This window comes from Brassica rapa, chromosome A05, assembly GCF_000309985.2.
Source record: "Brassica rapa cultivar Chiifu-401-42 chromosome A05, CAAS_Brap_v3.01, whole genome shotgun sequence".
Lineage (NCBI taxonomy): Eukaryota > Viridiplantae > Streptophyta > Magnoliopsida > Brassicales > Brassicaceae > Brassica > Brassica rapa.
The window spans coordinates 1,905,615-1,932,880 of NC_024799.2; the positions used below are offsets into that span (position 1 = coordinate 1,905,615).

The following is a 27,266-nucleotide window of genomic DNA, read 5'->3' on the forward strand; positions in this document are numbered from 1 at the left end:
TAGTTTGCTGGTTTCATTGAATGGTTTTACATATCATTTGGGTTTGTATACTTTTATTGGTTTTATGAAAGTTAAATCAAGTTTTATTTTCCTATTTCAAACATGTTTGTATTTTTTTTTTAATATATTAAACTTGTCGAGTTTGTCAATCTTGGAAATATATGTACGTAACTCAGTCCCCAAACCACAAGTAAATAATCAAACCGTATGAAGATGTGACTTCTAAGAAGTTTAGCCCATAAACATTATATGGGCCTGAAACAGCTTCCAGCTTAATCTTTATAGAGTACAAAATCACATTTGCAATAATCAAATGCGTATCAAACACAATCTGCTCGCGGGATGTCCAATTTATATAGATTGTGTAGTTAATCATGGAGGTATGGAACTAATTTAAAAAAACCAAAACATACTCAATACTCATAAAAAGTTTGAACATAGTTTAACTAAACAAAAACTCATCAGGATTCATCATAACAAAGGAGCTTCATTTTCTCATCTTCAAAGGTCTTGCACACTCAAACCTGATAAAATCAACAACATACATATCACGTGTCAATATGCGAATCCTTATTCTTAAGTTTGTGTAGCGTAGAACAATAGAAAAGCTGAGTTGTTAAGATAATAAACGGACCTGGAGGAAGCGACTGCTTAAGCTTGTCGGCTTTCTCTTGGTCAACGACGCAGAGAGTGTAGAGGTACTTCGAGCATCTGACCTTGAACTTGACAATGTCTTTGCTTCTCTTGATCTTCACTGATCTAGCATCCTTCCTTCTTGCCGTCAGAAGGAAGTCCTTGATCTCGTGGATTTGCTTAGGCTGCACACATTACATATACATCAATCACCATCATCATCATGATATTTAGAATTTCTCAACAAGACAATACATCAAAACATCATTTTAGCAGATCAGGTTCTCTATAACCTACATGTTTAATTCTAATAAAAAAAGACAAGCGATAATTAAAGCTAAAATGAAACAAGAATTGAACATTTTGATTAGCTAGGAGTCACATCGATAGCTATATGCTTTACAGAAAGATGAAACGAGATCGAAAGATCGAGAAAACGTACCATTTTCGGATCTGTAGCCGCCTTTCAGACACAGAGAGCAAGAACAAAGCCTTCAATAAAACACACTGCTTGCGAGATATAGAGACCAAACCCTAGACTCTTACAGTTAAAATACTCTTTAGCCCATCTTTCAAACAATCTTCATAATGGGCTTCGGCCCAAACATGTATCGGAAAGTTCATGTTACAGTTTTACAGAGTTTGACGATGTTTCTTGCATTTAGGTCCTTTTAGTTTTGTTTTTACTACTTTCTTACCCAAACTTTTACTTGCACTAAAAAAAATGACCAGATGACATTACATTTGATTGAAAGAAAACAGATACATCTACAGGTGAGGGTCTAATGCTTCCAGGCCATGGAGTGGCCATCTTCACTGTAAGGCTCAAGAAATCCAATGAACTGCAAACATAAACAGATAACACTTTCACCAATCACTAAACCAATCGTTGATCAAAACATAAGAGATAAGTTCATACTTTGGTTCCATCTGGAGACCAACGTGCTCCATATCCTTGAGCTACTCTAATCTCGAACACTTCCCCGTGTGGTGGAACTATATGTATGTTCATCCAACAACACTGGCCGATGAAGCTATTGATAATGTCCATTGCATGCTTATTCTTATCTGAATCTGAGAGAAAAAAGAAATAAAAAACAAGATTCAAATGTTGAAAAAGTATCAGTGAGTGTCTGATAAGTTTGGTACTTACTTTTACTTACCGGATCCAGAAAGAACACCCCAGAATCCATCACTACTTCGATCAACATGCTTGGATAATGCTCTGGCTCCATGGCTCAGTCTACAACCTTTTACCTCAACAAAACGGATAAAAAAAAGATTCTTAATTATATGTCACATAGGCCAACTAGTTTCAAAAGAGTTCACTACAATGTATTGTGGTACCTTTGGTTTATACGGAAGCATAAAGGAAGAGAGTAGAACTGATCTTGGAGGAGGCAGAGCATGAGAAATGGATCCAACGGTGTGAGAAAGACCCAGAAGGCTTTGCACACCTGTGTAACTCAAGCCCTGTAGTTTTTGGAAGAAACATCAAGAGAATGAATCATATGAACAACAGAAGTAGAGAACATGGAAAAAGCTAGAACGTACAGAGAGTATGTGAGACAAAGCTACACAAGGCTGAGAAACTGATTTACTAAGATGGATTGCAACAACACCATTGCTCTTCTTCTCTTGATCAACATCACACAACTTCTTGAACATTTTCATACCTAAGAATGTAAGAATCTTTGAGACATTAACTTACACAGAATGTAACGGCTAGGGATTGAGATAAAGAAAGAAGCTTACCTTCTTCAAGTGTAGTAGTGCCAGGGAAGACTTTCTCTGGACTCTCGGCTTTTAACAGCTCATTAAATGATGAATATTTGTGCATTTCCTATAAATCAAGAAGAGGATCTATCACAAGATATCTATTGCAAAAACATGAAAGCAAAAGAAATATAATCTTACCATAACTTCAAACATGAGAGATTTATTTATCATAACCAGAGAGCCTCTTTGTTGAAGTCTGAAGAATGCAAACAACACTTAACATTCACAAACGTTTGGAATCATGCTCAGTAACTTTTCACTTCTCATTACCTATCATACTCCGCTTCAAAACACCTTGCCTCAACTGTTTTGACACCATCTAATGTATCCACTCAAATTAAGCAACACAGAAACTCATCAAGAACTTGATGTTGTTGACATTGACAAGCGGTTAAAACACACACATAAAAAAATTTCAGACAAAGATTGTACCTTTCATGAGGGAGAATAAGGGCTCTTGAACTTGAAGCTCACAAGCTACATACTTCAAGGCCTGTTAAGATTATTGCAAAGGGAACAGTCAAAAGCAAACAAAAACTGTAATAAGCATTGATGACTCTTGATCAAACTCACGTTGACTAACTCAGAACCCTTTTGGATTATCATCTTCCTCCACTCCTCCTCTTTCTCCTTCAACCAGATCACCTCTTTCCCCAGCGAAACCTTCTCAAAACCCCCACAGAAACAACCAGAAGCAATTGACTTCAGCAGGTTTAAAGCTAGAGGCTTGTACAGAGGATACTCAGGAACACCTGCAAATGCTTCTACAGTCTCTGCATCAAACACAGACCGATTCAATGAAACACGAACAGTAAACAAATGGGTTTTGGAAAAGAGGTTCGATACCATCACCGGCCGGAAGCGAGTCGCCGGAAAGAAGGCCGGAGCAGAAAGCTCCGGTGAGCTCTAAATCGAAATCTACACGGTGAGTAAGTGTGAGCTTCACCATTTCCTCCATACAATCTCTCAGTGTCTCCATCTTAGCTCAATCGTCACAAAGTTTGATACTTTTCTCGAATTTATGATTCTCAGACCAAAAAGTTTGCTTCTTTTTTTTTTATAAAAGCATGAAAAAGTCAAACTTTTTATTTGACTTTTTGACATTTAACATAAGAGAAAAGCTTGTTTCAATCAAAGGTTCTTGATTGTTTGTTATTCATCAGCTAATTATTACAAAGATTTGAACTTGTGATCTTAACTCCAAGTTATGATGACCAAATAGTTTGCTCCTTTTTTTTTTTTTAATATGAAAAAGTCAAACTTTTTCTTTGACTTCTTGACATTTAACACTAGAAAAGCTTCTTTCAATCAAAAGTTTACATCAGCTAATTAAACTTGTGTTCTACGTTAGGGTCTCTACTGAAAAAAAAAACAATAAAACCTAAAAACTGAAGAGAAACAAAAAAAACAAAAGAGTCTTGTTAATTCATGGTTGCTTTGGTGAAGTTGAGGGACGAAAGAGTGAACCAAGTAGCTGATCATGATCAAATTCCTCTGGCGATGGTTGCTGCCTTGGTGAAGCTGAGAGATCAAGGATTGAATCAAGTAGCTCATCATGATCATCACTCAACTTCTCAGGCCATGGCATACGCTTCATCGGCTCTGGCGCATTCTCCTGCAAGCTGTAGTTATTTCAGAAAACCAAAAAGTTATGATATGCACACGTGAAGAACAACAACATAGACAAAGCAGATATTAACATACTTTTTGAGAAGGTTCTTGATGTTTTGGCGCGTTTTGCAGAACAGTTTTAAGTTCTCTTTTAACTGTAAAAAAAGGAGGAAACATGTAAGATAACTTTTGCCGCAAGCTAAGTTTGTGATTTTTGAAAGGATCAATATAGTTTTACCATTGAGGAGGATGTGAGATTTGTATGGATCTGATTGAGGAATAGCTCGTTTTGTTTAAGAAGCTCAATGATGACCCCTGCATTATCATGAAACGAATCTTTATTTATTAGGATAAGATCTCCTTGTCTGATCTTGAGACAAAGATATATACACTTACCATCTTCTTCTCTAAGAAGATGTGGAGCTGAGTTTGAAGCCACCACCTTATCTATACTCTCCTGAAGATATATCAAACATGAAACAAGATGCAGTTAAAAGTTTTAAACCAGAATATAATTAACACAGAAACCTAGAGAGGTTATCTATATTTAATTAAGAACCTTGTTGTCAACTCCTCCCAACCCATTATGATCTTCTAATTTTCTTCTCTTTTTCTGCGCGAAGATAACTATATTAGAGGGCTTGATTGTGAAAGAGAGATTTAAAACCTAACTTGAGGAAGAAGGAAGAAATCATTACGTTTATCCATCTGCAACGCAAAGCAACGTCTCTAACGGTCTTGTGATGTAGCTCCGACGCTATTTTTGCGTAACGTGAGATACTCGGACTCGGGTCTGACGAATACCTTCGTGAAATTAAAAAAAAAAACAAGAGAATCAAGAAACTGCGGTATTGAAAATATCCTAAGTTTGATGGTTAAAGAAACTCGCTAACCTAACAAGAGCATCTTCGAGAATGGCCTGTTCTTCAGAGCTCCAATTCGTGGCGGTACCTGAGAGGTGATTCATCCCTGAGCTTTCCGGCGACATCGTGGAGTTTCCGAAGTATGTGTTTTGGTGATTCATATCACCGTTTGACCATGAATGATTCGCCATCAACAACTACAATCTCAAAAAAGAAAAACTATAGAAGATACAAATAAAAACCCTAGCTCCGGAAAATAAGCTAGCATATATCTAGATGATAGTATTAGAGGTTGAAGAAGGAATAATAATTAAACACTTTATATGTAACGCGGAAAAAACAAAATAAATAATAAATTTAAAGCGAAAATTTGGAAGTGATTCTTGTTAATTTGGTAACGGAGAGTTGCTTACCTTTTAGTATTTTTTTTTTTATTTAGTAGTTAACAATAATTAAATTATACTTTGAAGCTGTATGTGTTTGTCAAGTAGTTAATTTTCCATGATTGGAAAGACAACTATAAATGTCTATTTAACTAATAAAAATATATTAAAAGGTTACAAAATCATCGTGCCTTATTATCGTAGACCATGAACATAATTAATATATTCCCATGGATGTTTGTGTTCATATAAGAGTTTACAGTGAGGCGACAAGATATATACTTCATATATTTGTTTTATGTGATTTTTTCGATTGTATGCATATTTGCATGCGATGGCATCATAAAACTAATTCAACGAATATTACATTTTGTTTGTAGTAATTATTTTTTTTTATTGAAAAGGCTTTCAATGTAATAATTAATCTTGATGTTCTAGATTGTGACTTCTTGTGATTATGTGCATTTGCCGTAAGAATGCATTTGAAGCACACACAATGGAAAATACCAACCATTAATCATGTGTCAACATACTGATCAGGAGTTTCCAGCTGTTTTAAGTCGTATCAATATGACATCCTCTCATGTAGTGATGTTCTTTTTTGTATTTTTCCCTTTCTTTTATACTGTATTTAATTAAGAGATTTTATATGATTCATATTCACATATCAATATAATAAATACGAACAAATGAGAAATGGGATCTCATAGTTTTTTTTGTTGCTAAAAATGGGATCTCATAGTTCTGCATGGAACATCAAAAACAAGATCACAGTATAGCACGTTGGTTCACATCACCACCTTTATTAAAAATCTTTTTTGAATCTTTGCAGACAGTTCAAATCACCATCTTTATTAAAAACCTTTTTTGAATCTTTGATATATTTATTTTTCATGCAAATTATTTGTCAAATATTACTCAAAACGTAGGACAACAAAGACAAGGAACTGAAAAATATCTTCGGAATTTCAGCTTCAGTTTACAGTTCACACACATAATACCTCAACGACGACACTTTAGATAATTCACTACAGACCACCAATCACGAATATCGAACAAAAGCTGAACACAAGAGACCAAGACTTTTCGCTAACACAAATATTAGAACAACAACAAACTGATCAAATACAGAATCCAAGGATAAACAAAGCAGAACCAACTCAGCATTCTTATCAACTCGAAAATGGTGCATTCCCTCCTCCTCAGATATCTTATCTCACTCTCCAGCGTGGAAACCTCTATCTTATCTTAAACCATTCCTCCCAAACAAATCTGTAACGTTTACAAAAAAAAAACAAAGCAGAACCAAACGACAACGAAACGATATACTCACTTACCCCAGACATGTTTATCACATCATACATATAATTACGCTATTTATAATTAACATCCTCTCATCATCACTCATCAGACAGTAATGTCCTGGCGGATGTGACGGAGGAGAACGGGAATAACAGAGGCCGGCGAGCTAAGCTGAGGAAGATGACCCTCTGAAGACATAACCTCGACGACGGATTCAGACCCGAGATTGGTGTGAAGATACTCGGATACGGCGACCGGTACGGCTAAATCTTTAGCGCTTTGGACGATGTGACAAGGGACAGAGACAAATGGTAAGATTTGTCTCATGTCGCTACTGAAAATGGTCTGAGCCATGGAGAGAGCTATGTCTGGACGCATGTTGAAGAGAGTCCTGCTGAATTCTTGAACGGCTACCGAGTCCAAGTCTCCACCTACCACCAGTGGAGCGAAACCTAAGCACCACGCTTTGTAGTTGCTTCGTATCGCTTCAAAAAGCTGGTTTAGGTCTTCTTGCTCGAATCCACCTTGGTAATCAACATCGTTCACGAATCTAAAACGCACCAAAAGAATAAAAAACTATTAATTTAAAAAAAGATTTAATAATAAAACTTCGTTAGATCATAAGAGAATTCATCAACTAAAAATTCCACCAAAAAACTTTCAACTTTAACTCGGTTAAAATTTGCCGCCCACCGTCTAAACTACCGTCATAGAGGATAACATAACGTTATTTTATAAAAAACTTGAAGGTTTATAATATTATAAAATAGTTTATAAATCTATTTTTAGAAGTTTATAAATAGATTATAAAAGTTTAAAATAATGCATAAGTGATAATAAATTTTTAAAACATTTAATGATTCTTATTGATAATACCCTTCAACTATTTTTAAAGCTGAAAACCTTTTCAATTAAATTTTTAACATTATAAAACGTTTAAACCGTTTGCACGATATTTTAAATGGAGAAAGTGATAGATGGAATTAAAATAGTAATGATATTTTTCGTTGAAAAATTATTTTACGAACCATCTTTAATTGAAAAGTTTTATTACTAAATGTCATTTAAAAAAATCTGTAACAGTTCAATTATTTTTGAGAAATAGGATAATTCAGACAAGAGAAGGAACATGGATGTACTTTTGTCCAAGTTATGTCCCAAAACGAGACATAAATGCAAAAGATCTCGAAGCATACCTTGGGGAAGCAGAAACCATGACGATTTTGGAGAAGAGGTCAGGTCGGTTAAGAGAAGCCAAGACACCAACCATCGCGGAAAGAGAGTGACCGACAAAGATACAAGACTCGATTTGAAGGTCTTCTAAGATTGCAAGCAAATCAAAGGCGAAACCTTCGAGAGTTGAGTAACGATCAAAGTCGAAATATTCCGGATTGGTCGTACCGGCTCCCATGTTGTCGTAGAGCACGATGCGGTAATCGTCGACCAGATGTGGAACCAGGTGTTTCCATACTGACTGGTCCGTACCGAACCCGTGACCTAATACGATCGTCCCTTTATTTCCTGATCCAATCACCTTCACGTTGTGAGCTTCCTCTGTTACACCCATCTCTCTCTAGACGCTATAAAATCTTCTCTACCTTTAGAAAATTCGTTTTAAAGCGTTTGTTACTTTTAAAACGAATTCGTTTTCACTTTTATAAAACACGATGATTATTTTTATGCGCAATAAATCAGATGCATGTACACGTTGTTAATTAAAAAAAGTCTTTAAAAAATGTGCATGCTGATTATCAGGCGGTAGACTGATATATATGAAAATAATAATATCGCTCATTATCAAAAAAATATATATATATATCTCTCATTATCCTGATACACGTGGGGACGGTAAATTGCACCACACACGCACCTATGTATAAATTCACTACAGTAAAATCCCATATATATTATATAAAATCGATATATTTATATACTGGATTCCTTATTTATATACCAAATAATAATGCCAAGATAGGCATGGGACCACGTAATCACATGGTGTTGATATCTGTGAGGACACATGCCAATGCCAATGCCAATAACCAACTTAAAGCCATTTAATTTAATTGCGAAAACTTGTTTGAAATATCTTTGGCTTTATTTTAGTTGCAAAAAATTCTAGGCGAACCATGATCTTTTTGGAAAAGGAACAAAAGTCAATGGCGAAGGAACAAAAGTCAGTTGCGTCGCCAAAAAAAGGGTCAGTTGCGTAACTTTTTCTCCATAAGATTTTACCAATAAAGTTGGCAGCCCCGAATACCTTTGCCTTCTTGCATGTCACATTTTAACATCTTCATATACGTACATACCATAAACTCTGTGACGTTGAACCAAAAAAAAAACTCTGTGACAAAAAGTAAAGTTTTAACCACAACAGATCTGATCATTTCCCCTTACTATATATATCCTTACAATTGCATAGCATTTGTTATTTCATCTTTGCATAACATATTGTATACGAGAGTATTTATTTCCATATATCAAATAACTCACCATCTTTATTAAAACCCCACCATTTTAAATGAATAAATCTTTAACATACTAATTCATGCAAATTACTTCTCAAAAGTACTCAAGACACAACAATTACCTTGCACAGTACTCAAAGAAGCTCAACAAAGATCCGATTATCATACATGCAGTAGAGATGTCTTGACGTCACATAAGCAAACCTTGGACCTACGACCATCACTGTCCATCTCATGGGATAGAGCCATGGCTTACTTCAAATCCAGATGCTTGAGTGTTTTTGACATGGCTACATGACTTCTTGGTCACTTGTTACCTTTTTTTCAGTTATATAGAACGTTTATCAGGATTTTAGGATTGGCCATCCCATTTTCGGTTTGGTTTCAAAAGTCTCCAGTTTATAATTATCAAATCTACAAACCAAATAATTATTACTTGTCTCGGTTGTATATATAGGTTTGGTTTCAGTTCAGTAGAACTTTCAGTTTGAAGTCAGTTAAGGTTTGTAACTTGTATATAGAAAAATGGAAACCGAGTCAGATTGATTTTGGATCGGTTATTTCAAGGTAGTTTTGGTTTATACTGAAATTGAACCTCCTAAACCGGGATCATTGACCGTCTCTACAAATTTAACAAGACTGGTAAACCAAACCCGAGTCTTTCCTCTCTGAAATGGCAAAGCAATGTCCACCAAGAAGCTCATTCTACTCGCTGATTCTATCAAACAAATCTGTTCTTGAAGTAGATCAATAATTGCTTTACAAAGATGACACCAAGCAAAATCTGAGGAGTTGTCAGATAGTTCTGAGGATAGATACGAAGAGACAAGCAGGCTTACAAACAAAGAGTACAATCTCTCTCCCCCGATTGCAAGAAGCATAAACATGAAACAACAGGGAGAAAAAAGATTGAAAACTCTATGTTTCAGATATAGATTTATGTTGTTATTTATTACATTGTGATCGCCGTGAAAAAAGGCTTCTCTATAGCTAACAGGAGTTTGATTCTTTTTTTTTTGTGTTTCTTTCCAAAAAAGTAGTATTCTCCCTTTTTTCTGATATTCACATAAGTATAAAGTGTATGCAGTCAAAATTGCTCCCGCACGCACGAAAGAGAAAATAATATTTTATTTGTCTAACCTCTTTGCTTTATGAACCAGTTTGTGTAGTGCCAAGCTTCTCAGTCTCTTGCTTGTTCCTTCCTGGTAGCTTTAAGAAGAGGCCAAACTATTATAAGAATATAATTCTATTACATTACCAACAAAAGAGGTTTTAGCAGAGAGTAAGATCTATCATAGCTTCTGTAAGATTGTTTGCAAACACTTTTTCATTATAGAAAATGGAAAATGAGTACCTCAAAATAGTTGTCAAAGCACGAATCTTCAAACAGAAACCTCTTCCTCGGAAACTCGCTATCAAAGATGACCTACTTGTCTAAGCTTCTTCTTCTTCTTCTTTTTGTTTTATCTTATTATACTGTTATCAGTAGAATCTGACTAGTCACCATTCTGAGTAGCAGGACTCTGATGTAAACTTTTTGTTTGGCTCTTGTTCTCACCATGGCTTTGAGTCTCTTCCAGCTTCTGGCTCTCCATATGGGTTTGATGCTCGATCTGAACCTGGTTAGTGTGGCTCTTGGTCTTGATTACCTGACTCTAACAAGCGTTCAACAATTAAATGGAGATAAAAATAATAATCCAAAACCATAAACTTATCTTTTTGCTGAGCATATTCTTACCTTGTACATGTACTTCCTACGAAGTTTCATGGCTGTGCGTATGCATCTCCTTACGCGAAACACAAGAACCTTATCATTGAATATCTGCAACAACATAGTATATTAGATGCATCTCAACAACTGAGAATGCAAGGTGAAGTTTCTACCTGTATCATGTCATCAATGGAGCGAGTTTCCTTAATGATCTTATGTCGATTCATGATCAAAATCGCCGCCACACAAAAGACAGGAAGAGCATCATCCCCTCTCTTGATAGATGAAACTACACAAGGGACATGTGTTGTTGTTCTATCGTTCCTTGACCAAAGACTCCTTGTCAAACCACAGAAGTGATATGCAGAGTATGATGATGATGCTGACTTCATCCCACTCTCCTCATAGAGCGGACCAGTAGTCTTTGGCAATGGACCACTCTTCGGCAGCAAACCGCTCATAGACAACAAACCGCTGCTCTTTGAAATTGGCCCGCTCTTTGAAATCGCTGGTTCCCTCTTTACACTCTCACCATTTATCGCTTCTTCACTCACCTGAGCTTCAGATTTTCTCGGAAGCTGAATCACCAGAGGCTCCAAGCAATCATTCTCCAAAGCTTCAGCCACAGATTCATCATAATCAGCTGCCCACATCATCTAACATCAAACACAAAATTGCATGGTTTAGTACAAAGTAGTTGAAAGAAAGAGAGACTGAACAGAAGAACTACACACCTCCCACATTCTGAGAGCCTCATTAAAAGACAATTCTCGCCGGAACAGAACTAAAAGCATACGGAAAGCAAAGTGAAGACTCTCAGCACCGATACGTGATAAGTGAGAAAAGATATCTTTATCTGTGAGTTGCAATATGTGCCACAGTGACTGCAACTGATCCATCACTCCAGTTGGTCCCTCCATTTGAAAATTCGCTCGCTGCACCAGATAAGACACATAGCAAAAATCATAATGCATGATTCAGATAACATATGGTATATTAACCAGTGTTCTAAAAATCAGTTTAGACTGCTTCTGAACGAAACTATTTTTATATAATGATTTTTTAATTATAAAAAGTTGGTCTAAACGCTCGAAAAATTGGCCGAGGCGCCCGTCTAATCAATAATCTCATATAAAACGCCTAACTAGCTAGTAGCAATTTTCTTGACCATTGATATTAAGCATTGGATTTACCGTTCTTCTTATGAGCATTTCAAAGCACCAGAAGGCATCAGCATTATCCTCAAAAAGAACCACGAAAGGAGAGACTAAATCACTCATTCCTATCAACACATTTGCAAAACATAGAGTTAGTATCCCAAACTAAAACCATGTTTCAGTTCAACATATCTAAAAAACAAAACTTAAAGAGAGATATGGGAACCTTGGCAATAACCAGTTGCAGGATCAACCCAAGCATAAACCGCAAGGATATCAGACATTCTTCCTAGGTTTCCCGGATCCTCGTAGAACTCAAGGTGGCTGTCCGTCCTCACCACATCAACAACTGAAGAAACAAAAAGAGTTAACTAAGTTGTTGAGAGAAAAAAAAAGACAAGGATAATCATTCCTACCTATTCGATGCAATGTCCAAAGCCACTCAGACACTCGATCTTCTGTGACATTCCCAACACGAGAGGGACTCTCCTTTACCGATGCTATTTCAGGGACATCTGATATTCTCAAGCCAGGATAAGACGATGATCCAACCGCTTCGATCTCTGAAGCGGGCTTATGCTGTTCTCTAACTAACTCAGCATTCTTATCAACTCGAAAATGGTGCATTCCCTCCTTCTCCTCAGATCTTATCTCACTCTCCGGCGTGGAAACCTCAATCTTATCTAAACTATTCCTCCCAAACAAATCCGTAACCGGCAGCGAAGGGAAGTCATAGTAACCGGCAGGGGAAGCAAAGTCATATGCACTAGAAGTTTTGTATACTACGACGCTCTCTGGACTTTCTCTTCCGCTTGCCAACTCAATAGACTCACTAGAACTCCCTCTTCTGTGTACATGAGGTGGTGCATCCGTACCGTTATTACTCCAATCACTGTGATGATGATTCTCAGTATTATCATCATGATCATCTACACAAGCTTCTTCTGTAGTAGAAACCTTTACTGACTCATCTCTATAAGACTTCCGCATATCCATGACTTTAGACCCCACAACATAGGCAAGGGAGCCAGTTCCCACGCTTGAGTGCATCGTCTGGCATTGCTTGAGCAGTTCATTGTACCGTTTCCTACATAAGAAATGAGATAATACTTTTAAGGTTTCGATTAAACTTAAGCTACCCTTAGCACACACACTCTCTCTCTCTCTCTCTCTCACAGACACACACACACACACTCTAAGCATTAACTCAATCGAACAGTCTTACCTTCGAGCAACCCTGAGTTGGTTACGGTGCTCAGAGGTGCTGCTCAGCTCATAACAACCAAGTAGAAACTCCCAAACTTCAGCTCTAATAGACGGATCGATTCCCTAAATAAGGAAACAACATCAGAGCATTGTATAAAGAACAGCTTCTTCAGCAAAAAGTAGAAGCATACCCCCAAAATAATTAACTTGAGTGCCTTTTGAAAACCAGAAACTCTTCCTTCACTGTCAAAAGACGCCTGCCACTTCTCTGGCTTAAGCATTTTGCCAATCTACAAATCAACTTTTACTCATTTACATACATTGTTATAGAGAAGACGAAAAGAGAAGAAGAATCAGGGAAAGAGCTTACAGTGATAACAACCTGAATGTGTGATTGTGAAAGACAAGGCTCGCTCAAATCTCGAACAAGAGATCCAACTTTCTGCAAACTCACTACACCTGCTTTTCCACAACTCCATTGTTTCCCTTCTCCACCAGAACACATCAGTTCTCCTCACTTCCCCCAAACTCTTCTCTGCAAAACATTCATCATCACTTATATAACAAGATCATCGAAACTAGAAATAAAAATCAATCAGGATCTTGTAGCACACATAGGCAGATCAGAATTCACCTTTTATTTCAATCAATAGAATTAAAAAAAAAATCAGATCTTTACTGTGATCAAATTCCAAATTTTCACAAAAATCCAAAAAAAAAAACATGATTTAGAAATTTCAGACAGGAGATAAAGAGACAGATCAATGGAGCCGGTCGGATTGAGTTTCCTTATTAAAAAAAAAAGATCAAAAACAGAAACTTTCCTTAAACGTTTACGTACATTTAGCGCTCAGGTGAGAATATATAGATGGATGCAGAGAGAGATAAGAGAAGAAGAACCTGAAGGGGTCAAGGATCATGAAGGATGATGATCTTCTCCGATCTCCATTGTTTCATGGGCGACTGAAAGTTTGTTCCTTTTTTTTTTTTAATTTTCTTCCTTCTCTCTCTCCTTTCTGATCAAAGTGTTTCTATTTTCTCTCTCTCTCTTTAATTTTTTTTTTGTTATTTTTCCTTTTTAGGCTAATAACGCTTGCGGGAAAATTAAATAAATTTTAATCTAAAAAATAAAGTGAAGTGTGGAAAAAATTGTTATTGACTTATTATAGCCCTTATAGGACTAATTGACAATTAGTTGAGATCTATCTATACCATTCTCATGTGAATGTCTATGTTTACGATCAACAAGGTCAGAGTGTTTTGCAATGTGATTAGATTTTTGATTAAAATACAAGATCTTATGAGTTATAGTGTATGTATATAATTTTTCCGTTGGACTTTTCTTGTTAGCACTTTGAGAAAAATACAAATTGGGCCTTTTGAATTTTGTTGGGTTCCTGTGATGTTTATTAGGCCCAATATAGTTAGATATTTATCATCAAAAGTAATACTTTAGAGAAGACATGTTTTATAGAAAGGGAGTTCTGAAGATACTGAAGTTAAATTTATCCATCATCTAACTGTTCTATAGTTGCTATTCTTGTGGTTGCTGCACCTACTGTTTCTATAATTAAATTTACTCCAAAACTTGCTTTAATCCTAGTAAATTAAAAATGCATCACACTGATTACATAGCAGATCAGTGTACCGAAGCATAGGTGCTTTAGATCGTCTAGTGCAGTTCCATATATAGTTTTTTCAGCAATTTTTTATTTTATTTTAACATGTAAGTATCTTACATTATTGGATCTATAATCACACGTCACAATACATGACAAAGAACTTTAATTAATTACAGCAAATAGGGAGACAAGCAAATTTCTGCAAGATATTATAGCCCTAGTTGTATATTGTTGAAGATTCCACGCTTGAAGAATCTTGAAAGAGAACTCGAATCTTATCGGACGGTCAAGATTCACCTATCATATCAAACTTTAATCACTTTTATAAATGGAGAATATGTTTACAGGAGAGGAAGTGGGTCATTCGTGACACTAGCAGAACAAATAAAATAGTCTCAATCACGGATACTAACGTGCCATAGTGGTATGGTCTAAGGCCGAGCAGTTTGTATAAAGTGGATCACATGCATCTCTTGTTGATCTCCTAAAACCAAATAAAGATTACAAAAATTGATAATCTATGCTTAGGGAGAGACTAGAGAGGTTAGAGCATGTTTATCGGCGTCGCTTAGAAGGGTTGTTTAGCTAAATTGGCAATTAAAATAAAAGGAAAATAGACAATTAAACAAAGGACGTCGCCTAATTTGGGTCTCGAAGGCACGTTGCTTAGCGGGTACGTGGCACAATCAGGTTGGCTGGAGGAGCAGTGTCGTCTTTCGTCTTTTTTCTTTTTCTTCTCTCGGTGGCGAAACAGGGAGTCCTCGACACCTCGACGACTCCTCGACGCCATGAAGCCGCTCTGCATCTCGAGATTGGAGACCATGGTTGGTTGTTTCTCCCCTCTCCGATGCTCCAATCATCAATCCCCAACGTCTCAGCTCTCCTCCACTGCACAGTCCCTGAATCATCGGCGTCGTCAGCTCTCCTCCACCTCAGTTTCGACATCGTCAGTTCATCTCCGTCGTGCTGCTCATCGTTGGAATCAAGTTCGCCGTCGCATTCGAAAGACTCCTGAAACATCAATGGCTACTTTTGGCTATTTTGCACATCCAGTCCTCATAGTTTGGTTCTTTTCTTTTTGACCCCATCACAATTTTAATATTTAAAAATTCACTAAGCACCCACTAAGGGATTGCACCAATAAACATGCTCTTACAAGTCGGATTATTAATGTATTCATGAGTAGTTTCGACACAGAAATCGATGTGATCATGTGAGTATACGAGAGTACCATTTGATGATAGTATAATTGGCTTCTTACCATAATTTTAAGGTCTGAAACCAATCATTGTAGAATGATTCATCTGCCTAACTTTTACCAAAACACGCAATTAGTCAATTATGCGAGCAAAGATAGTGGTATTTTTCAATTGTATATACTTAAGCTTATTGCCACTACAAGGCAAGCTCCATCTTTTCTGAAAGCTTGTATCAGATATATCAATGCGATTATGGGTGTGTTTGATTGTTGTGTAATACTAAAATGTTGTGAACTATGAACATTTTAACTTAGTAAGAATAATTATGTTGATAAATTTATGCTAAGAATAAAAAGGAAGAAATACAAAAATGAGTTTTCCTTAGGAAAAATGGACAAAATTGACTCGTATTAATTATCAAACAAACACGATCGAAAGGATAACTTAATGGTGATTGTTTACTCTGAAAACTATATCATTGTTTTTGTAAAAGAATATGCTTATTTTGTTATTATTTACATGTTTCATAAATGTGGAATTAAATAAAATATACCATGCAGTGCATGAAGCTCTCTGTAAAAGATACGCTGACATGAGCCGATATACGGTGTCCAAGGATTCCTAATTTAAAATAGAGAGACTCTTTAAAATATACTTGCATAAATAAATAAACAACAAATTAGAAAAATAAAATAAAAAATATCGTCAGTCCCAGTTCCTTTCTTGTCGTCGTCACACGTGGATGAATCTAAATCAAAACGCATCGTTCTGTTGCTTACGCAAGCACAAAAGCTCAGAGAGAGACCGATTCGATTCCGTCTCTGACTAAACCTCTCTCTCTCTCTCTCTGTCTCTCCTTCGTCGCAAAGCTTAATGAAATCGACAATATTATTCAGTCTGCTGATGTAATATCTTCCCACCAGAGCTCAAGTGTAAGCCTTTACACAAACCCAACTTTCTATAGCTTAAAAGCTCAGTTTTTTTTTTGTTACTTTCCTCTGTCTTGGATTGTCTAGGTCTTGTCTGAAACTCTGAACTTTGGTCTCTTTACTATACACTCTTGTAATGTTCTGGAGTTGCGGTTGTTAAAGTTTTGGACTTTTTGTCTTATTGGGAACCAACTCGTGAATTTGATTATGTGACGTCTTCTCTGTTGGTAGGGTACTGGTGGAGGTTTCAAGCATCTCTTGTGTATGTAATGATTCGATTGAAAGATCCTATCTTTTGACTCAAATGAATGATCTTGTTATCAATCATTGACGAAATGGAACACCCTTTTGCTTCTAGAGACAAAGGTTTTGGTTATCAAGACATTCCAACAGAACAACAAATGGATGTCTTAAGCTTTGGTTCTGCTGATATGCTTAACTCATCGGAGCTTATGAACTTCGACTCTTTCTCTACTTGGTTCAATACCCCTTCCCCTACTGATCTCTTGTTCTCTCAATACGGTCTATCCACCTTTGGAGCTACCACTTCATCTCATCCACCTGAGCCGAGAGCTGGTCTAACTCGTTCCTTCCATGATTTGGAAAGATCTTCAGTACAACAAATGAGCTCTCAGTTTCATTGCTCATTAGATATCAACGAGTTAAGCGGTAAACGACGCAGGGTTGTTAACCAGACTATCCCCAGGTCTTTAAGCCATTCGTTAGATGAGAAGATGCTCAAGGCACTAAGCCTTTTCATAGAGTCCTCATCAGGTTTAGGAGAAGGCATCTTAGCGCAAATCTGGACTCCTATCAAAGCAGGAGACCAGTTCATTCTCAGCACCTGCGACCAAGCCTACTTGCTTGACCCGAGGCTTTCTAACTACCGTGAGGTCTCAAGGAAATTCACTTTTGCTTCCAAACCAAATCAATGTTCTTCTTCTCCTGGTCTCCCTGGACGAGTGTTTATCTCCGGAGTGCGCGAGTGGACATCAAACGTGAGGTATTACAAGAGGGACGAGTATCTGCGTATGAAGCATGCGGTAGATAACGAAGTCCGTGGCTCCATTGCGATACCTATCCTTGAAGAAGCGTCTGGGACGTCTTGCTGCGCTGTCATGGAGCTCGTCACATCCAAGGAGAAACATGATTTTGATGTGGAGATGGAGTCTGTTTGCCGTGCTCTTCAGGCTGTAAACTTAAGGACATCAGAGATCCCTCGTCCTCAGTACCTTTCAAGTAATCAAAGAGAGGCCTTAGCTGAAATAAAAGATGTTCTGCGAGCAGTATGTCATGCGCACAAGCTGCCTTTAGCTCTAGCCTGGCTTCCTTGTAGTAATGGACCAAACTCATTAGTTCTTTGCGTGGAGGAGACAGCTTGTTATGTGAATGATATGGAGATGGAAGGCTTTGTGCAAGCATGTTTGGAGCATTGTCTGAGAGAGAAGGAAGGAATCGTTGGCAAAGCTTTTGTATCAAACCAGCCGTCCTTTGCTTCTGATGTGAAGGTGTATGACATCGGCGAGTACCCTCTTGTTCATCATGCTCGAAAGTACGGTTTGAATGCTGCTGTTGCTATAAAGCTGAGGAGCACTTACACCGGTGAAGATGATTACATACTTGAACTTTTCTTGCCGATAAGTATGAAAGGAAGCTTGGAGCAACAGCTTCTATTGGATAGCCTTTCGGGTACATTGCAGAGAATTTGTCGAACTCTGAGAACTGTTTCAGATGTGGGGGCAACTAAAAGGAGTGGAGAGATATCTACATGTTCAAGAAACCTTCAGACAATAGTATTAGATTGTGAACTTAACGCTAACTCCTCTGATAAAGACAACAGTAGTACAGGATCACAAGCCACTTTTGAGCAGGTATGTTGATGTATACGGTTTGGTTATTCTGTAGATACTTGTGACTAGATTGAGCATTGATTTGTTTTTTTTTTCATAGGATATGAGCAAAGCTAGAACGCCAGAGAAGAAGAAAAGCACAACAGAGAAGAATGTGACCTTAAGTGTTCTCCAACAACATTTTTCTGGGAGTCTAAAGGATGCTGCAAAGAGCCTTGGTGGTGAGGTTTTCACATTATCTCAGGCATTGATGCATTTCTATTTACCAGATAAAGTTTCTAATGGTCTTGACTTTGGATCTAATCTTGTTGCAGTTTGTCCCACAACACTAAAACGGATATGCAGACAACATGGGATCATGAGGTGGCCGTCTCGTAAGATTAACAAAGTGAACAGGTCATTAAGGAAAATACAGACGGTGCTTGACTCTGTCCAGGGTGTAGAAGGAGGACTGAGGTTTGACTCAGCGAGGGGCGAGTTCGTTGCAGCTGGCCCTACCCCAAAAGGTCCATCTTCTAATGGTAACAATGCATGTGAAGATACCTCCTTTGAGCTCTTGAAAGCTAAATCAGTCGACAATGCAGTTAAGTTAGAGGATGACATCATCACAAACGGTAAGACTATCTCCTATGCCATGAACCTTAGATAGAGATTTTAAAATCTTGAGCGAGTTCCTGTTTGGTGCAGATTCATTCATGGATGCTAGTGGTCAACAATGGGATTGGATGGCTGAACAGTCTGGCTTCAATGGAAAGTTAAGCTCTCCGGTTACAGATGGCATGGAAACAACAATTCGATCCATGTCAGATTCATCAAATAGCTCAGGCGCAGTTGTGTTGGGAAGCTCATCTACTTCCATGGATGATAGGAACCAAACGAGAACCCAAGGCGAAAGTGGGTCAACAACGCTCACTGTAAAGGCTACTTATAGAGAAGACACAATACGTTTCAAGTTTGAGTCATCTGCTGGGTGTTCTCAGCTCTACAAAGAAGTTAGTAAACGGTTTAAACTGCAAGAAGGGTCGTTTCAACTAAAGTACTTAGATGATGAAGAAGAATGGGTTTTGATGGTTACTGATGCTGATCTCCAAGAATGCTTAGAGATATTATATGGTATGGGAAAACACACGGTGAAGTTCCTCGTTAGAGATTTGCCTGCTCCTATAGGTAGTTCTGGTGGTAGCAACGGTTACTTAGGCACATGCTTATAATATCTACTGCTCACTTATGCTTTCCCCTGTGAAAAAATCTTCATATATTAGTTTGCTTGTAAAGAAAGGCATGATGGAGAAAGACAATTTTGATACTGTATATGTTTATTGTCTTATATAAATCAGAAAATAAAAAGTTGGATGTCTAATCTTGTCGGTGGTGGCCAAATATGTCAACAATTCAAACTAGAATTATTTGAATATTAAAACCTTTTTTGTTGTTTACTTATCTTACTGGTTTAGTTTTGGTATGGTTCGGTTTCAATACCACTAAGCAAAACGGTTTGGTCCTAAAGATGAATATAAATAGCACCACCAGCAGCACCAAGTGTTCACGGCATATCAAAACAAACCCCAAAGTGAGACATTCTTAGCAAAAGTGACAATGGCGATAAAACCACTTTCCATCTTCGTTGTCTTCTTCATCTTCTTCTTAGTTATCTCTGGTATGTTACTTAGACAGACTTTGCTAGTATCTTCATTTTACTCTTAATTGGTATGGTTTTGTTTTCTTTTGTTATGACAGACATGCCAGAGATAGAAGCGCAAGATAGCAAGTGCTTGAGAGAATACGGTGGTGATGTTGGCTTCGGCTTCTGTGCGCCTCGGATATTTCCGACGTTTTGTTACACAAGATGCCGTGAGAACAAGGGGGCTAAAGGTGGAAGATGCCGTTGGGGACAAGGAACTAACGTTACGTGCTTATGCGACTACTGCAACGATCAACCCTAATCACAACGTCTAAGCATCGTTAATACACTATGGCTTGCAAACGCAAATGCTATGTTTGGATCGTTTGGTTTGTAGTAAAATCTAATAATGAATGTGAATGGTCCCAAAATAAATATATGATGATGTAATGTGAAAGAAAGAATAATGTAAAAGTACGACTTTCTATGTGTAATAAAATAAGTTCGGTAATACTTTGACTCCTTTGGTAATACCTTGGCATCCACATGTTCATATCTACGTTTACTACGCTCTCCGAAATGATTTTAACCCCATTTTAAATTGTGTTCTAGCCAAACTCTTTTGAATTACATTTACTGAACCAAGCGGCGACGTCAAAGTAATCTGACATTTGGGCAATCAGTGTTCTAACAATATCTTGGTTAAGCTAACCTAAAAACATGATTTTTAATTGTTGTATTATATTCCCCCTTTATTCAAATATAAAATAATATGCATGTACATATATTACATTTTTAAAATGTGTGTATTAAGTCAAAAACACCATTAAAAAAAAAAGACTAAGGAACGCCGTCCAACTGTTTTGTAGCCAATCTAGCGGTCAAAGATAATTTCTTTGAGTGTGACATACGGATAAGAAATAGGCCAGCTTACGATTAAAAATGAATTACATAAGTTAAGACTGTGGCATGGTTGACAAAGACATGGTGGTTTTGTATTTGACAACATAAGATTATAATCTAGTTTTTGTTATAGTCTATTTTCACACTTATCTATGTCTAAATTATATGTAAAAAGTAAGGAGAAAGTTATTAAAATGGTAGTATATTTTTATTTATTACAAATAAAGATGTATGAATCCAAATATATCAAAAAACAGCCTTAGGAATTGCAATGAGTGTGTATATAGGCCCGGCTCTGAAAGGAAGCCGTAGAAGTATGGGCTTCCAGCCCTAAAAATATATATACGATTTTCGGTTATTTTCATTATAGTCTAGTAGCATTATCAGGGAAGTATGAACCCATGCACCTAGAGTTCGAACCATGAGTATGTCATTAGCAGTCTTTTAAAAAAATATAGCTTATAATCCTTATATAGCCTGGACCGTTACTATGTGTACAATGTGGTGGATAGCATTCATACCTTGCAAGCGTCGGTCCAAGTTGGTGGACAGGGCTCTGGAGCACACAAATGATGATCCTAATAAGTATATGCAAGTATGGAACTCAGAATTATTAATACAGAGCAGAGCCGGCCTTGGCATCACATCGACCCCTAGGAGGCTAGGACAAAGCAGTTTTAATCCGGAGTAGACTTAAACTTTCTACTTTGTATTGGGCTCTTGATGCTAGCTTTTTGCTGATACAATTAGTGGAAATTTTATTTAAAAGAAAAAGTCAACTTTTGTCTTTTTTTTTTACATCCTTTGTCACGTCTTTAGGATATATTCGAATCTATCTTTCAGATTAGGATATATAATATGATTTATATAGTTTAATTTAAATTACTAAGTGGCCGCCAGTGGAGAGTCTGCTCCGATGGCTTTTAATTTTCTAATAGTTTCTTCTTCTTTATCTTTTAATTTATAATTTCATTCTACTTGTTTTCCTCTAAGTTTTTGGAAATGTTTTTGTTTTTACCGACTTTTGTAATTATAGAAAAGCTCATTTTACTCTGATTTTCGTTATAATAGTTACACATATTGATACTAAAAAAAATTTCTTTGAAGAAGCTTCCTTAAAACATATTTGACCAAAGAAAAAGATCTATCTTTATCTGAATAACTTTTATTGTATATATGCAGTGAGTGACTGTAGTCCGTTGTGATGCAAAAACATTTCGATTGTCAAAACACAAAACAAGATCATTATGGTATCAATATATTGATAAAATCCAACTTATTTTTAGCATAGATTTCATCATTGATTTCTTTTGAACTTAAATAGTAAAAACAGATGAAAATACAAAAGTTGAAATTAAAAATAAATCAAAATTTGCCACGTTTAAGTGGAACGAAAACTATAAGAAAATGAAAATTAGGTGAGATCGATGACAGCTAAACGACTTTAATGATAATTTATTTGCCCCAACGATAAGATAAATAACATACCCCGAGTTCATTTTACACATACGGTAAAGCGTAGAGAGATCGATAGATCAGAAAAGATGGCATTCGCAACCAAATCAGTTTCTTCTTTCGCCATCATTTTCATCCTCGTTTTGGTTATCTTTGGTAAACTAACTAACTCCGTATTAATTTCACATATTTGTTAAACTTTATGTCATTCTTATGATCCAGAGAGCACGTTTTATTATATACAATTTGATTTCTTTTACAATAAATATATATATACAATGTGATTTCTGTTTGCTTAAATGCTCTTTCTATATATAATGAGCAGAAGTGCCGGAGATAGAAGCGCAGGATGACGAGTGCCTAAAAGAATACGGCGGCGATGTGGGTTTTAGCTTCTGTGCGCCTGAGATATTTCCGTCGTTTTGTTATACAAATTGCCGTAAGGACAAGGGCGCACTAGGTGGAACATGCATTTGGGGTGATTCTGATGTTAAATGCTTATGCGACTACTGCAGCGACATACCTAATGGCAAGATTCTACGTGGTGGAATTTGAATCCTGCATGTGTAATCATGGTTTGTGTAATAATATACGTGGAAAAGTTCCAAGTACCATGTAAATGGCGAATATGTGAAATAAAAAGCCCGAAGTAATGAGGCTCCCATGGTTTGAAGATATGGATTTATCTGAAGCTCGCATGAAAAAAAATCAACATTTGTTTTAAAATCTTTCATTTAGCATCCACGTATAGTAGCCTAGTAGGTATGTGATTGTATCTGCCTGCCTTTCGATTAATTTACGGCTAATTCAATGATCAGGAATCAGGGCCGTTTAAAAAACACCCAGACCATTCTTGATTCCTAAATTTTAAACAGCAATTATACATAAATAATATAGCTTTAAAATTGTCGATTTGTTAAAAAAGTTATCGATCTTTTATTAAAATTAACTTAAAATGTTTATAATTATCTAAATCTTGGTTCCGAGCATTTCGCAAACTAAACGTAATTTACAAAAATGTTTTTGTTACCGGTCCATAAAGATATCTGGTTCGTCACAACATACATGTTCGCAAAGGCGGAGGCAAAGAAAGACCCCACTAAAATTGGGAAAACTTTTTTTTAGTGTGTTTGTTTCTAAAAATTACTATAATATTTAGTCAAAATTTGGCGTTTGATTCCACTAATTTATATTTAAATTTTTGCATGCCCCTATTAATTTGTAAAAATATTTTTGTTACAATATATATATATATATATATATATATATATATATATCTAATTTAAATATTAAATTTATATTATGAACTTAGTCAAAAATATTTCTAACTCCGCTACTGCATGTTCATATCAATGTTTACTATTTTCCAATAATATTTTAAATTGTGTTTTAGCCCAATTCTTTTGAATTACATTTACTGAAGTAATTGGCTGTCGGGCAATCAGTGTTCTATTAATATCTTCGTTAACCTACAAACATGATTTTGTTATTATTTGTGGCATTATATTCTCTAATATATATCAGAAATTTAAATATATTTTTTTGACAACCAGAAATTTAAATTTATTATGGAATGATTGGTTGGACAGTATTAAATGGATTTTGCTTTAATTTATATTTACAACTAAACAAATTACCAATCATATTTTAATTAATTTTAAAAGTTAAAGTCAAAAATAAAAAAAAAGTTATAGGAACTTTATTTTCTAAAACAAAAAAAATATAGCTGTAAAATTTATTTATGTTTTCATTTAGTTTCTAAAAGTACATTAGATACATATACATCAAAATATTTTATAGACTAAATTTTACAGTAAAATTTATACAGCTACATCTTAATCAAATGTATTAAGTCAAAATACTATTTAATATATGGAAAAAAGGAATAGCTGTCCAATTCTTTTGCAGCTAATATAGCGGTCAAAGATGAATTTGTGAATGTCACGTTTGTTAAGAAATAATTTATGGTCAAGATGAATGATATAAATTAAGCCTGTGACATGGTTGAAAACAATAAGTTTATGTTTTGACATATGTTTTTATCGATATATTTTAAACCGTTTCTACATTATATAATTATTAACAATGATAATAAAGAGAAATATATTAAATGGTAGTATATTTTTATTTATGACAAACAGAGATACTCCTATATGGATGCAGAACGGCCTTTGAAAGTGCAATGAGGGTGAGTGCGAATGTGTGACAATGTGGTGGATGCCATTCATACCTTGAGAGCAGCGGTCCAAGTTGGTGGATAGGAGTAGAAAAATGATCCTACTAAGTATATGCAACTCATAATTACTAACATAGAGATGCATCATAGTCGATGTAGGAGAAGAAAATAACAAACTTCAAATCGCATAAGCAAAAGACTCATCGAATTAAGTTAAAAGTGGTTCATCAGAACAGATGAATATTGACCATGCAGTTGATTCTCTGCATCAGAGCTTCGTAATAAGTAAAAACAAGCTGGCTCGGCTCCTGGTTAGGGGTAGGAAGTAAAGTTTGCACCTGGTGGAGTAGTTCCTGGTTCGGTTCTTGATTTATCTCGGGTTTGTTCAATTTACTGGTTCAATTCGGCTTTTAAATTAATACTGGGCTGGGCCTAGAGTAATAATTCTTTCAAGAAAACCTTTCATATTACAAACAAATCAATTTTATCACGTTTTTCAGGCATATGAAAAACTCAAAAAAGTAGATAAAACTCATATATATATATATATATCTAACAATACTAAAAGGGAAATATGCTGAAAGGAGAATCTGTCCACGTCAGATTTAAAATTCATCCACTAAAAATCGTCCAAACTGCCATGTCATATTAATTTCTGTAGAAAATAAAAATTACTCTCTTTGCTGGGTTCATTATACATGTTAAAGGCCCAAGATCATCCTTCGACTTCGTCTTCTACTTTCCTCTTCATCAAATCTCCGTTACTGAGCTGAGTCTCATCTGCTATCAATCAATGGTGTTCTTCAATACTTCTTAATGAGTTCGTTTCACCTTCTTCTCTTTCTCTTTCTTTATAAACCACTTTGTCTTAAATTGCTTCCATTCAATCCCGAAAACCTCATCTCAAGAAGTTGACACTATAGCGATGAAACCAAAAGGCAAGTTCACTTGCTGGTACTTTTGTCTTCATGGATGAAGCTATTTGTTCTTTAGCAAATACTAAAGGCATGACCCACTATCTTGCCTTTGTTTGGTAATTCCTTATTCAATTAACCAAAATAGTGTTAGTTTCAATTAAACTGCCCTGTTGATCTTAGCAGCCGTTGTTTGCCATTGCTCTTGCGATGCTCCCACTGATTTATTCTTTATCAATGCTGATTTAGTTTTTCTTCTTCTTTTTTTCACACCAGGAGATGTGTAAGGGATTTATTTTGGGAACACTTTTCTTACAGCCTAGCTTCCTGGTTTCGGTTTAGGTAACGCAAGTCTTTGCTCGATTTGGTTTAATGATGTGGTGGTAAGGCTCCTATTTTGTTGCATATCTGTTCTTCTCCTGTTAGACTTGTGAAGAATAGTAATTTTGTGAGATTAATTGAGCTTAGAATCATAATTCTGTTTTCTTTGGCCGTAGTTTTCATTTGTATGTTATACTTTCACTTTCCCATTAAATTTCCAATCTTTTTAAATAAGCTTTTTGAATTTTTCAGGCAGGAATTTATATTCAAAAAAAAAAACAATGAAGATCCTTTTTGAATCTCCAAATATATAACTTTCTCAGCAGATTCGTAAAATGCTCCTAAAGTCTTAGATCTATGCTGGCTACTCTGAACTCCAATGAATAAGACATGCTGGATAATCTAATGATAATAAAGAAGAGAATGGAAGAACTCTAGAGAAACAGAAAATTATCGATGCTTTTTTGATATATATTATTAGTACAGGCCATGAATCCTCTGGACTCACCATTATTTGGGCTTCCATTTCTCTGCAGGAACACCCTAAGATTCTCCAGAAGTTAGAGGTAACATGAGAATATATGTTTTTATAATCCTTTTCCATTTCACTTTACAAGCTTTAATAGTGATTTCATTCTACACAGGGAGAACAAGATGCTATTGTTGAAAATTGAGCACCGGACCAGGATTTGACTCTTAAAAGAGACATGTAAAATGGACTAACTATCACAGGTACCTCATTGCAAAACAAGTTTATGGTGTTTTTAAAAAGGTATGATTCGTTACATATTCTCTCACTGAATACAAAATGAGGCTTTTTATGAAGGTTCTGATGAGACACTTTGGGTACATTCTATCTAAGGCCTTCCGGGAAGCAAAGAGGGATGGCCAAATGAACGGTCAGTCTATGCTCATCGCCTACATGGAACACAACAAACAATCTTTAAACCCTTTTTGTATATTCATTTCTATGTTTCTGTAATTAGGCATACATCATACCAAAAGGCTGGAAGGTGATGACTTGGTTCATGTAAGTTCACCTGGATCTTGAGATTGGCATGAATCCAAATAAATATGAACCTTCAAGATGGGAGGTATGTAGATATAATAGATTTGTGACGCATTCAACAATCTAACTGTCTTTGTAATTTGAAGTTGGTGTT

The 27,266-nt window shown here is 36.1% G+C and overlaps 9 protein-coding genes and 1 long non-coding RNA gene across 19 annotated transcripts in view; 5 read left to right on the plus strand and 5 right to left on the minus strand.

Annotated features, from left to right (window-relative positions):
* Positions 1-368: 368 nt before the first annotated feature.
* LOC103866717 (60S ribosomal protein L38) lies at positions 369-1,298 on the minus strand. Its single transcript, XM_009144689.3, has 3 exons — positions 1,076-1,298; positions 635-818; positions 369-524 (listed from the first exon to the last, which is right to left on the minus strand). Exons 1-3 carry the CDS (start codon positions 1,076-1,078, stop codon positions 502-504), a joined length of 210 nt encoding a protein of 69 aa, XP_009142937.1. The 5' UTR covers positions 1,079-1,298; the 3' UTR covers positions 369-501.
* Positions 1,299-1,308: 10 nt separating this feature from the next.
* On the minus strand, positions 1,309-3,665 carry LOC103866718. 5 transcript variants are annotated; one of them, XR_001958820.2, is made up of 11 exons: positions 3,259-3,665; positions 2,986-3,185; positions 2,845-2,905; positions 2,683-2,731; positions 2,551-2,608; positions 2,389-2,476; positions 2,188-2,309; positions 1,981-2,106; positions 1,797-1,883; positions 1,553-1,707; positions 1,309-1,475 (listed from the first exon to the last, which is right to left on the minus strand). XR_001958820.2 is itself a non-coding variant. In XM_033292449.1 (11 exons), the coding sequence occupies exons 1-11, from the start codon at positions 3,389-3,391 to the stop codon at positions 1,416-1,418; spliced, it is 1,140 nt and encodes a 379-aa protein (XP_033148340.1). In that variant the 5' UTR covers positions 3,392-3,665; the 3' UTR covers positions 1,309-1,415. The 5 variants fall into 5 exon arrangements, 2 of the variants coding, with proteins under 2 accessions (XP_033148340.1, XP_009142938.1); XM_033292449.1 differs by having other exon boundaries at positions 1,797-1,890; positions 3,265-3,665; XM_009144690.3 differs by having other exon boundaries at positions 1,797-1,890.
* On the minus strand, positions 3,577-5,865 carry LOC103866719. Of its 2 annotated transcripts, XM_033292474.1 has the most exons (7): positions 4,917-5,865; positions 4,722-4,827; positions 4,583-4,636; positions 4,420-4,480; positions 4,262-4,338; positions 4,117-4,178; positions 3,577-4,034 (listed from the first exon to the last, which is right to left on the minus strand). In XM_033292474.1, the coding sequence occupies exons 1-7, from the start codon at positions 5,075-5,077 to the stop codon at positions 3,839-3,841; spliced, it is 717 nt and encodes a 238-aa protein (XP_033148365.1). In that variant the 5' UTR covers positions 5,078-5,865; the 3' UTR covers positions 3,577-3,838. The 2 variants fall into 2 exon arrangements, with proteins under 2 accessions (XP_033148365.1, XP_033148364.1); XM_033292473.1 differs by having other exon boundaries at positions 4,262-4,480.
* A 352-nt stretch (positions 5,866-6,217) lies between these two features.
* Positions 6,218-8,198, minus strand: LOC103866720 (probable esterase KAI2). Its single transcript, XM_009144693.3, has 2 exons — positions 7,768-8,198; positions 6,218-7,121 (listed from the first exon to the last, which is right to left on the minus strand). Exons 1-2 carry the CDS (start codon positions 8,136-8,138, stop codon positions 6,677-6,679), a joined length of 816 nt encoding a protein of 271 aa, XP_009142941.1. The 5' UTR covers positions 8,139-8,198; the 3' UTR covers positions 6,218-6,676.
* LOC117134275 lies at positions 6,874-9,609 on the plus strand. The gene is made up of 3 exons (XR_004458512.1): positions 6,874-7,099; positions 7,677-8,771; positions 9,214-9,609. It is a non-coding gene; the product is annotated as an uncharacterized LOC117134275 (long non-coding RNA).
* Positions 9,610-9,944: 335 nt separating this feature from the next.
* LOC103866722 (small G protein signaling modulator 1) lies at positions 9,945-14,198 on the minus strand. 4 transcript variants are annotated; one of them, XM_009144695.2, is made up of 12 exons: positions 14,014-14,198; positions 13,484-13,648; positions 13,305-13,403; positions 13,133-13,236; positions 12,324-12,994; positions 12,134-12,256; positions 11,944-12,032; positions 11,485-11,685; positions 10,924-11,406; positions 10,778-10,861; positions 10,394-10,694; positions 9,945-10,285 (listed from the first exon to the last, which is right to left on the minus strand). In XM_009144695.2, exons 2-11 carry the CDS (start codon positions 13,616-13,618, stop codon positions 10,536-10,538), a joined length of 2,148 nt encoding a protein of 715 aa, XP_009142943.1. In that variant the 5' UTR covers positions 13,619-13,648; positions 14,014-14,198; the 3' UTR covers positions 9,945-10,285; positions 10,394-10,535. The 4 variants fall into 4 exon arrangements, with proteins under 4 accessions (XP_009142943.1, XP_009142945.1, XP_009142942.1 ...); XM_009144697.2 differs by having other exon boundaries at positions 9,945-10,248; positions 13,496-13,648; positions 14,014-14,197; XM_009144694.2 differs by having other exon boundaries at positions 9,945-10,248; positions 14,014-14,197.
* A 2,439-nt stretch (positions 14,199-16,637) lies between these two features.
* On the plus strand, positions 16,638-20,073 carry LOC103866723 (protein NLP8). 2 transcript variants are annotated; one of them, XM_009144699.3, is made up of 5 exons: positions 16,641-16,866; positions 17,095-18,734; positions 18,814-18,934; positions 19,028-19,327; positions 19,401-20,068. In XM_009144699.3, the coding sequence occupies exons 2-5, from the start codon at positions 17,172-17,174 to the stop codon at positions 19,922-19,924; spliced, it is 2,508 nt and encodes an 835-aa protein (XP_009142947.1). In that variant the 5' UTR covers positions 16,641-16,866; positions 17,095-17,171; the 3' UTR covers positions 19,925-20,068. The 2 variants fall into 2 exon arrangements, with proteins under 2 accessions (XP_009142946.1, XP_009142947.1); XM_009144698.3 differs by having other exon boundaries at positions 16,638-16,866; positions 18,814-19,327; positions 19,401-20,073.
* Positions 20,074-20,178: 105 nt separating this feature from the next.
* Positions 20,179-20,865, plus strand: LOC103866724 (defensin-like protein 195). Its single transcript, XM_009144700.3, has 2 exons — positions 20,179-20,370; positions 20,451-20,865. The coding sequence occupies exons 1-2, from the start codon at positions 20,310-20,312 to the stop codon at positions 20,654-20,656; spliced, it is 267 nt and encodes an 88-aa protein (XP_009142948.1). The 5' UTR covers positions 20,179-20,309; the 3' UTR covers positions 20,657-20,865.
* A 237-nt stretch (positions 20,866-21,102) lies between these two features.
* LOC103866732 (defensin-like protein 2) lies at positions 21,103-23,377 on the plus strand. Its single transcript, XM_009144705.2, has 2 exons — positions 21,103-22,848; positions 23,018-23,377. Exons 1-2 carry the CDS (start codon positions 22,782-22,784, stop codon positions 23,245-23,247), a joined length of 297 nt encoding a protein of 98 aa, XP_009142953.2. The 5' UTR covers positions 21,103-22,781; the 3' UTR covers positions 23,248-23,377.
* Positions 23,378-24,054: 677 nt separating this feature from the next.
* LOC103866728 (defensin-like protein 2) overlaps positions 24,055-27,266 on the plus strand; it is a 39,636-nt gene continuing 36,424 nt past the window's right edge. The window contains exons 1-5 of the mRNA XM_033292465.1: positions 24,055-25,901; positions 26,059-26,165; positions 26,640-26,669; positions 26,748-27,002; positions 27,090-27,197. The gene's annotated coding sequence lies outside the window, so the exon portion shown is untranslated. The remainder of the gene's footprint in view (positions 25,902-26,058; positions 26,166-26,639; positions 26,670-26,747; positions 27,003-27,089; positions 27,198-27,266) is intronic.

Bases quoted from the DNA above. Each gene is read 5' to 3' on its own strand.
- LOC103866732 (XM_009144705.2), top strand. From the start codon at position 22,782: ATGGCATTCGCAACCAAATCAGTTTCTTCTTTCGCCATCATTTTCATC. The intron at 22,849-23,017 runs GTAAACTAACTA...TATAATGAGCAG, and splicing joins CCTCGTTTTGGTTATCTTTG to AAGTGCCGGAGATAGAAGCG.
- LOC103866718 (XM_009144690.3), bottom strand. From the start codon at position 3,391: ATGGAGACACTGAGAGATTGTATGGAGGAAATGGTGAAGCTCACACTT. The intron at 2,310-2,388 runs GTAAGCTTCTTT...TTACATTCTTAG, and splicing joins CACTACTACACTTGAAGAAG to GTATGAAAATGTTCAAGAAG. The intron at 1,476-1,552 runs GTATGAACTTAT...TTATGTTTGCAG, and splicing joins GGTCTCCAGATGGAACCAAA to TTCATTGGATTTCTTGAGCC.
- LOC103866724 (XM_009144700.3), top strand. From the start codon at position 20,310: ATGGCGATAAAACCACTTTCCATCTTCGTTGTCTTCTTCATCTTCTTC. The intron at 20,371-20,450 runs GTATGTTACTTA...TTGTTATGACAG, and splicing joins CTTCTTCTTAGTTATCTCTG to ACATGCCAGAGATAGAAGCG.
- LOC103866719 (XM_033292473.1), bottom strand. From the start codon at position 5,077: ATGGCGAATCATTCATGGTCAAACGGTGATATGAATCACCAAAACACA. The intron at 4,828-4,916 runs GTTAGCGAGTTT...AATTTCACGAAG, and splicing joins CTCGAAGATGCTCTTGTTAG to GTATTCGTCAGACCCGAGTC. The intron at 4,035-4,116 runs GTATGTTAATAT...AAATAACTACAG, and splicing joins ATCAAGAACCTTCTCAAAAA to CTTGCAGGAGAATGCGCCAG.
- LOC103866722 (XM_009144695.2), bottom strand. From the start codon at position 13,618: ATGTGTTCTGGTGGAGAAGGGAAACAATGGAGTTGTGGAAAAGCAGGT. The intron at 12,257-12,323 runs GTAGGAATGATT...TTGTTTCTTCAG, and splicing joins TTGGACATTGCATCGAATAG to TTGTTGATGTGGTGAGGACG. The intron at 12,033-12,133 runs GTTCCCATATCT...ATGTGTTGATAG, and splicing joins TGCAACTGGTTATTGCCAAG to GAATGAGTGATTTAGTCTCT.
- LOC103866717 (XM_009144689.3), bottom strand. The intron at 525-634 runs GTCCGTTTATTA...TGATTTTATCAG, and splicing joins TAAGCAGTCGCTTCCTCCAG to GTTTGAGTGTGCAAGACCTT.
- LOC103866720 (XM_009144693.3), bottom strand. From the start codon at position 8,138: ATGGGTGTAACAGAGGAAGCTCACAACGTGAAGGTGATTGGATCAGGA. The intron at 7,122-7,767 runs GTATGCTTCGAG...GGTGCGTTTTAG, and splicing joins ATGGTTTCTGCTTCCCCAAG to ATTCGTGAACGATGTTGATT.
- LOC103866723 (XM_009144698.3), top strand. From the start codon at position 17,172: ATGATCTTGTTATCAATCATTGACGAAATGGAACACCCTTTTGCTTCT. The intron at 18,735-18,813 runs GTATGTTGATGT...TTTTTTTCATAG, and splicing joins CACAAGCCACTTTTGAGCAG to GATATGAGCAAAGCTAGAAC. The intron at 19,328-19,400 runs GTAAGACTATCT...TGTTTGGTGCAG, and splicing joins GGATGACATCATCACAAACG to ATTCATTCATGGATGCTAGT.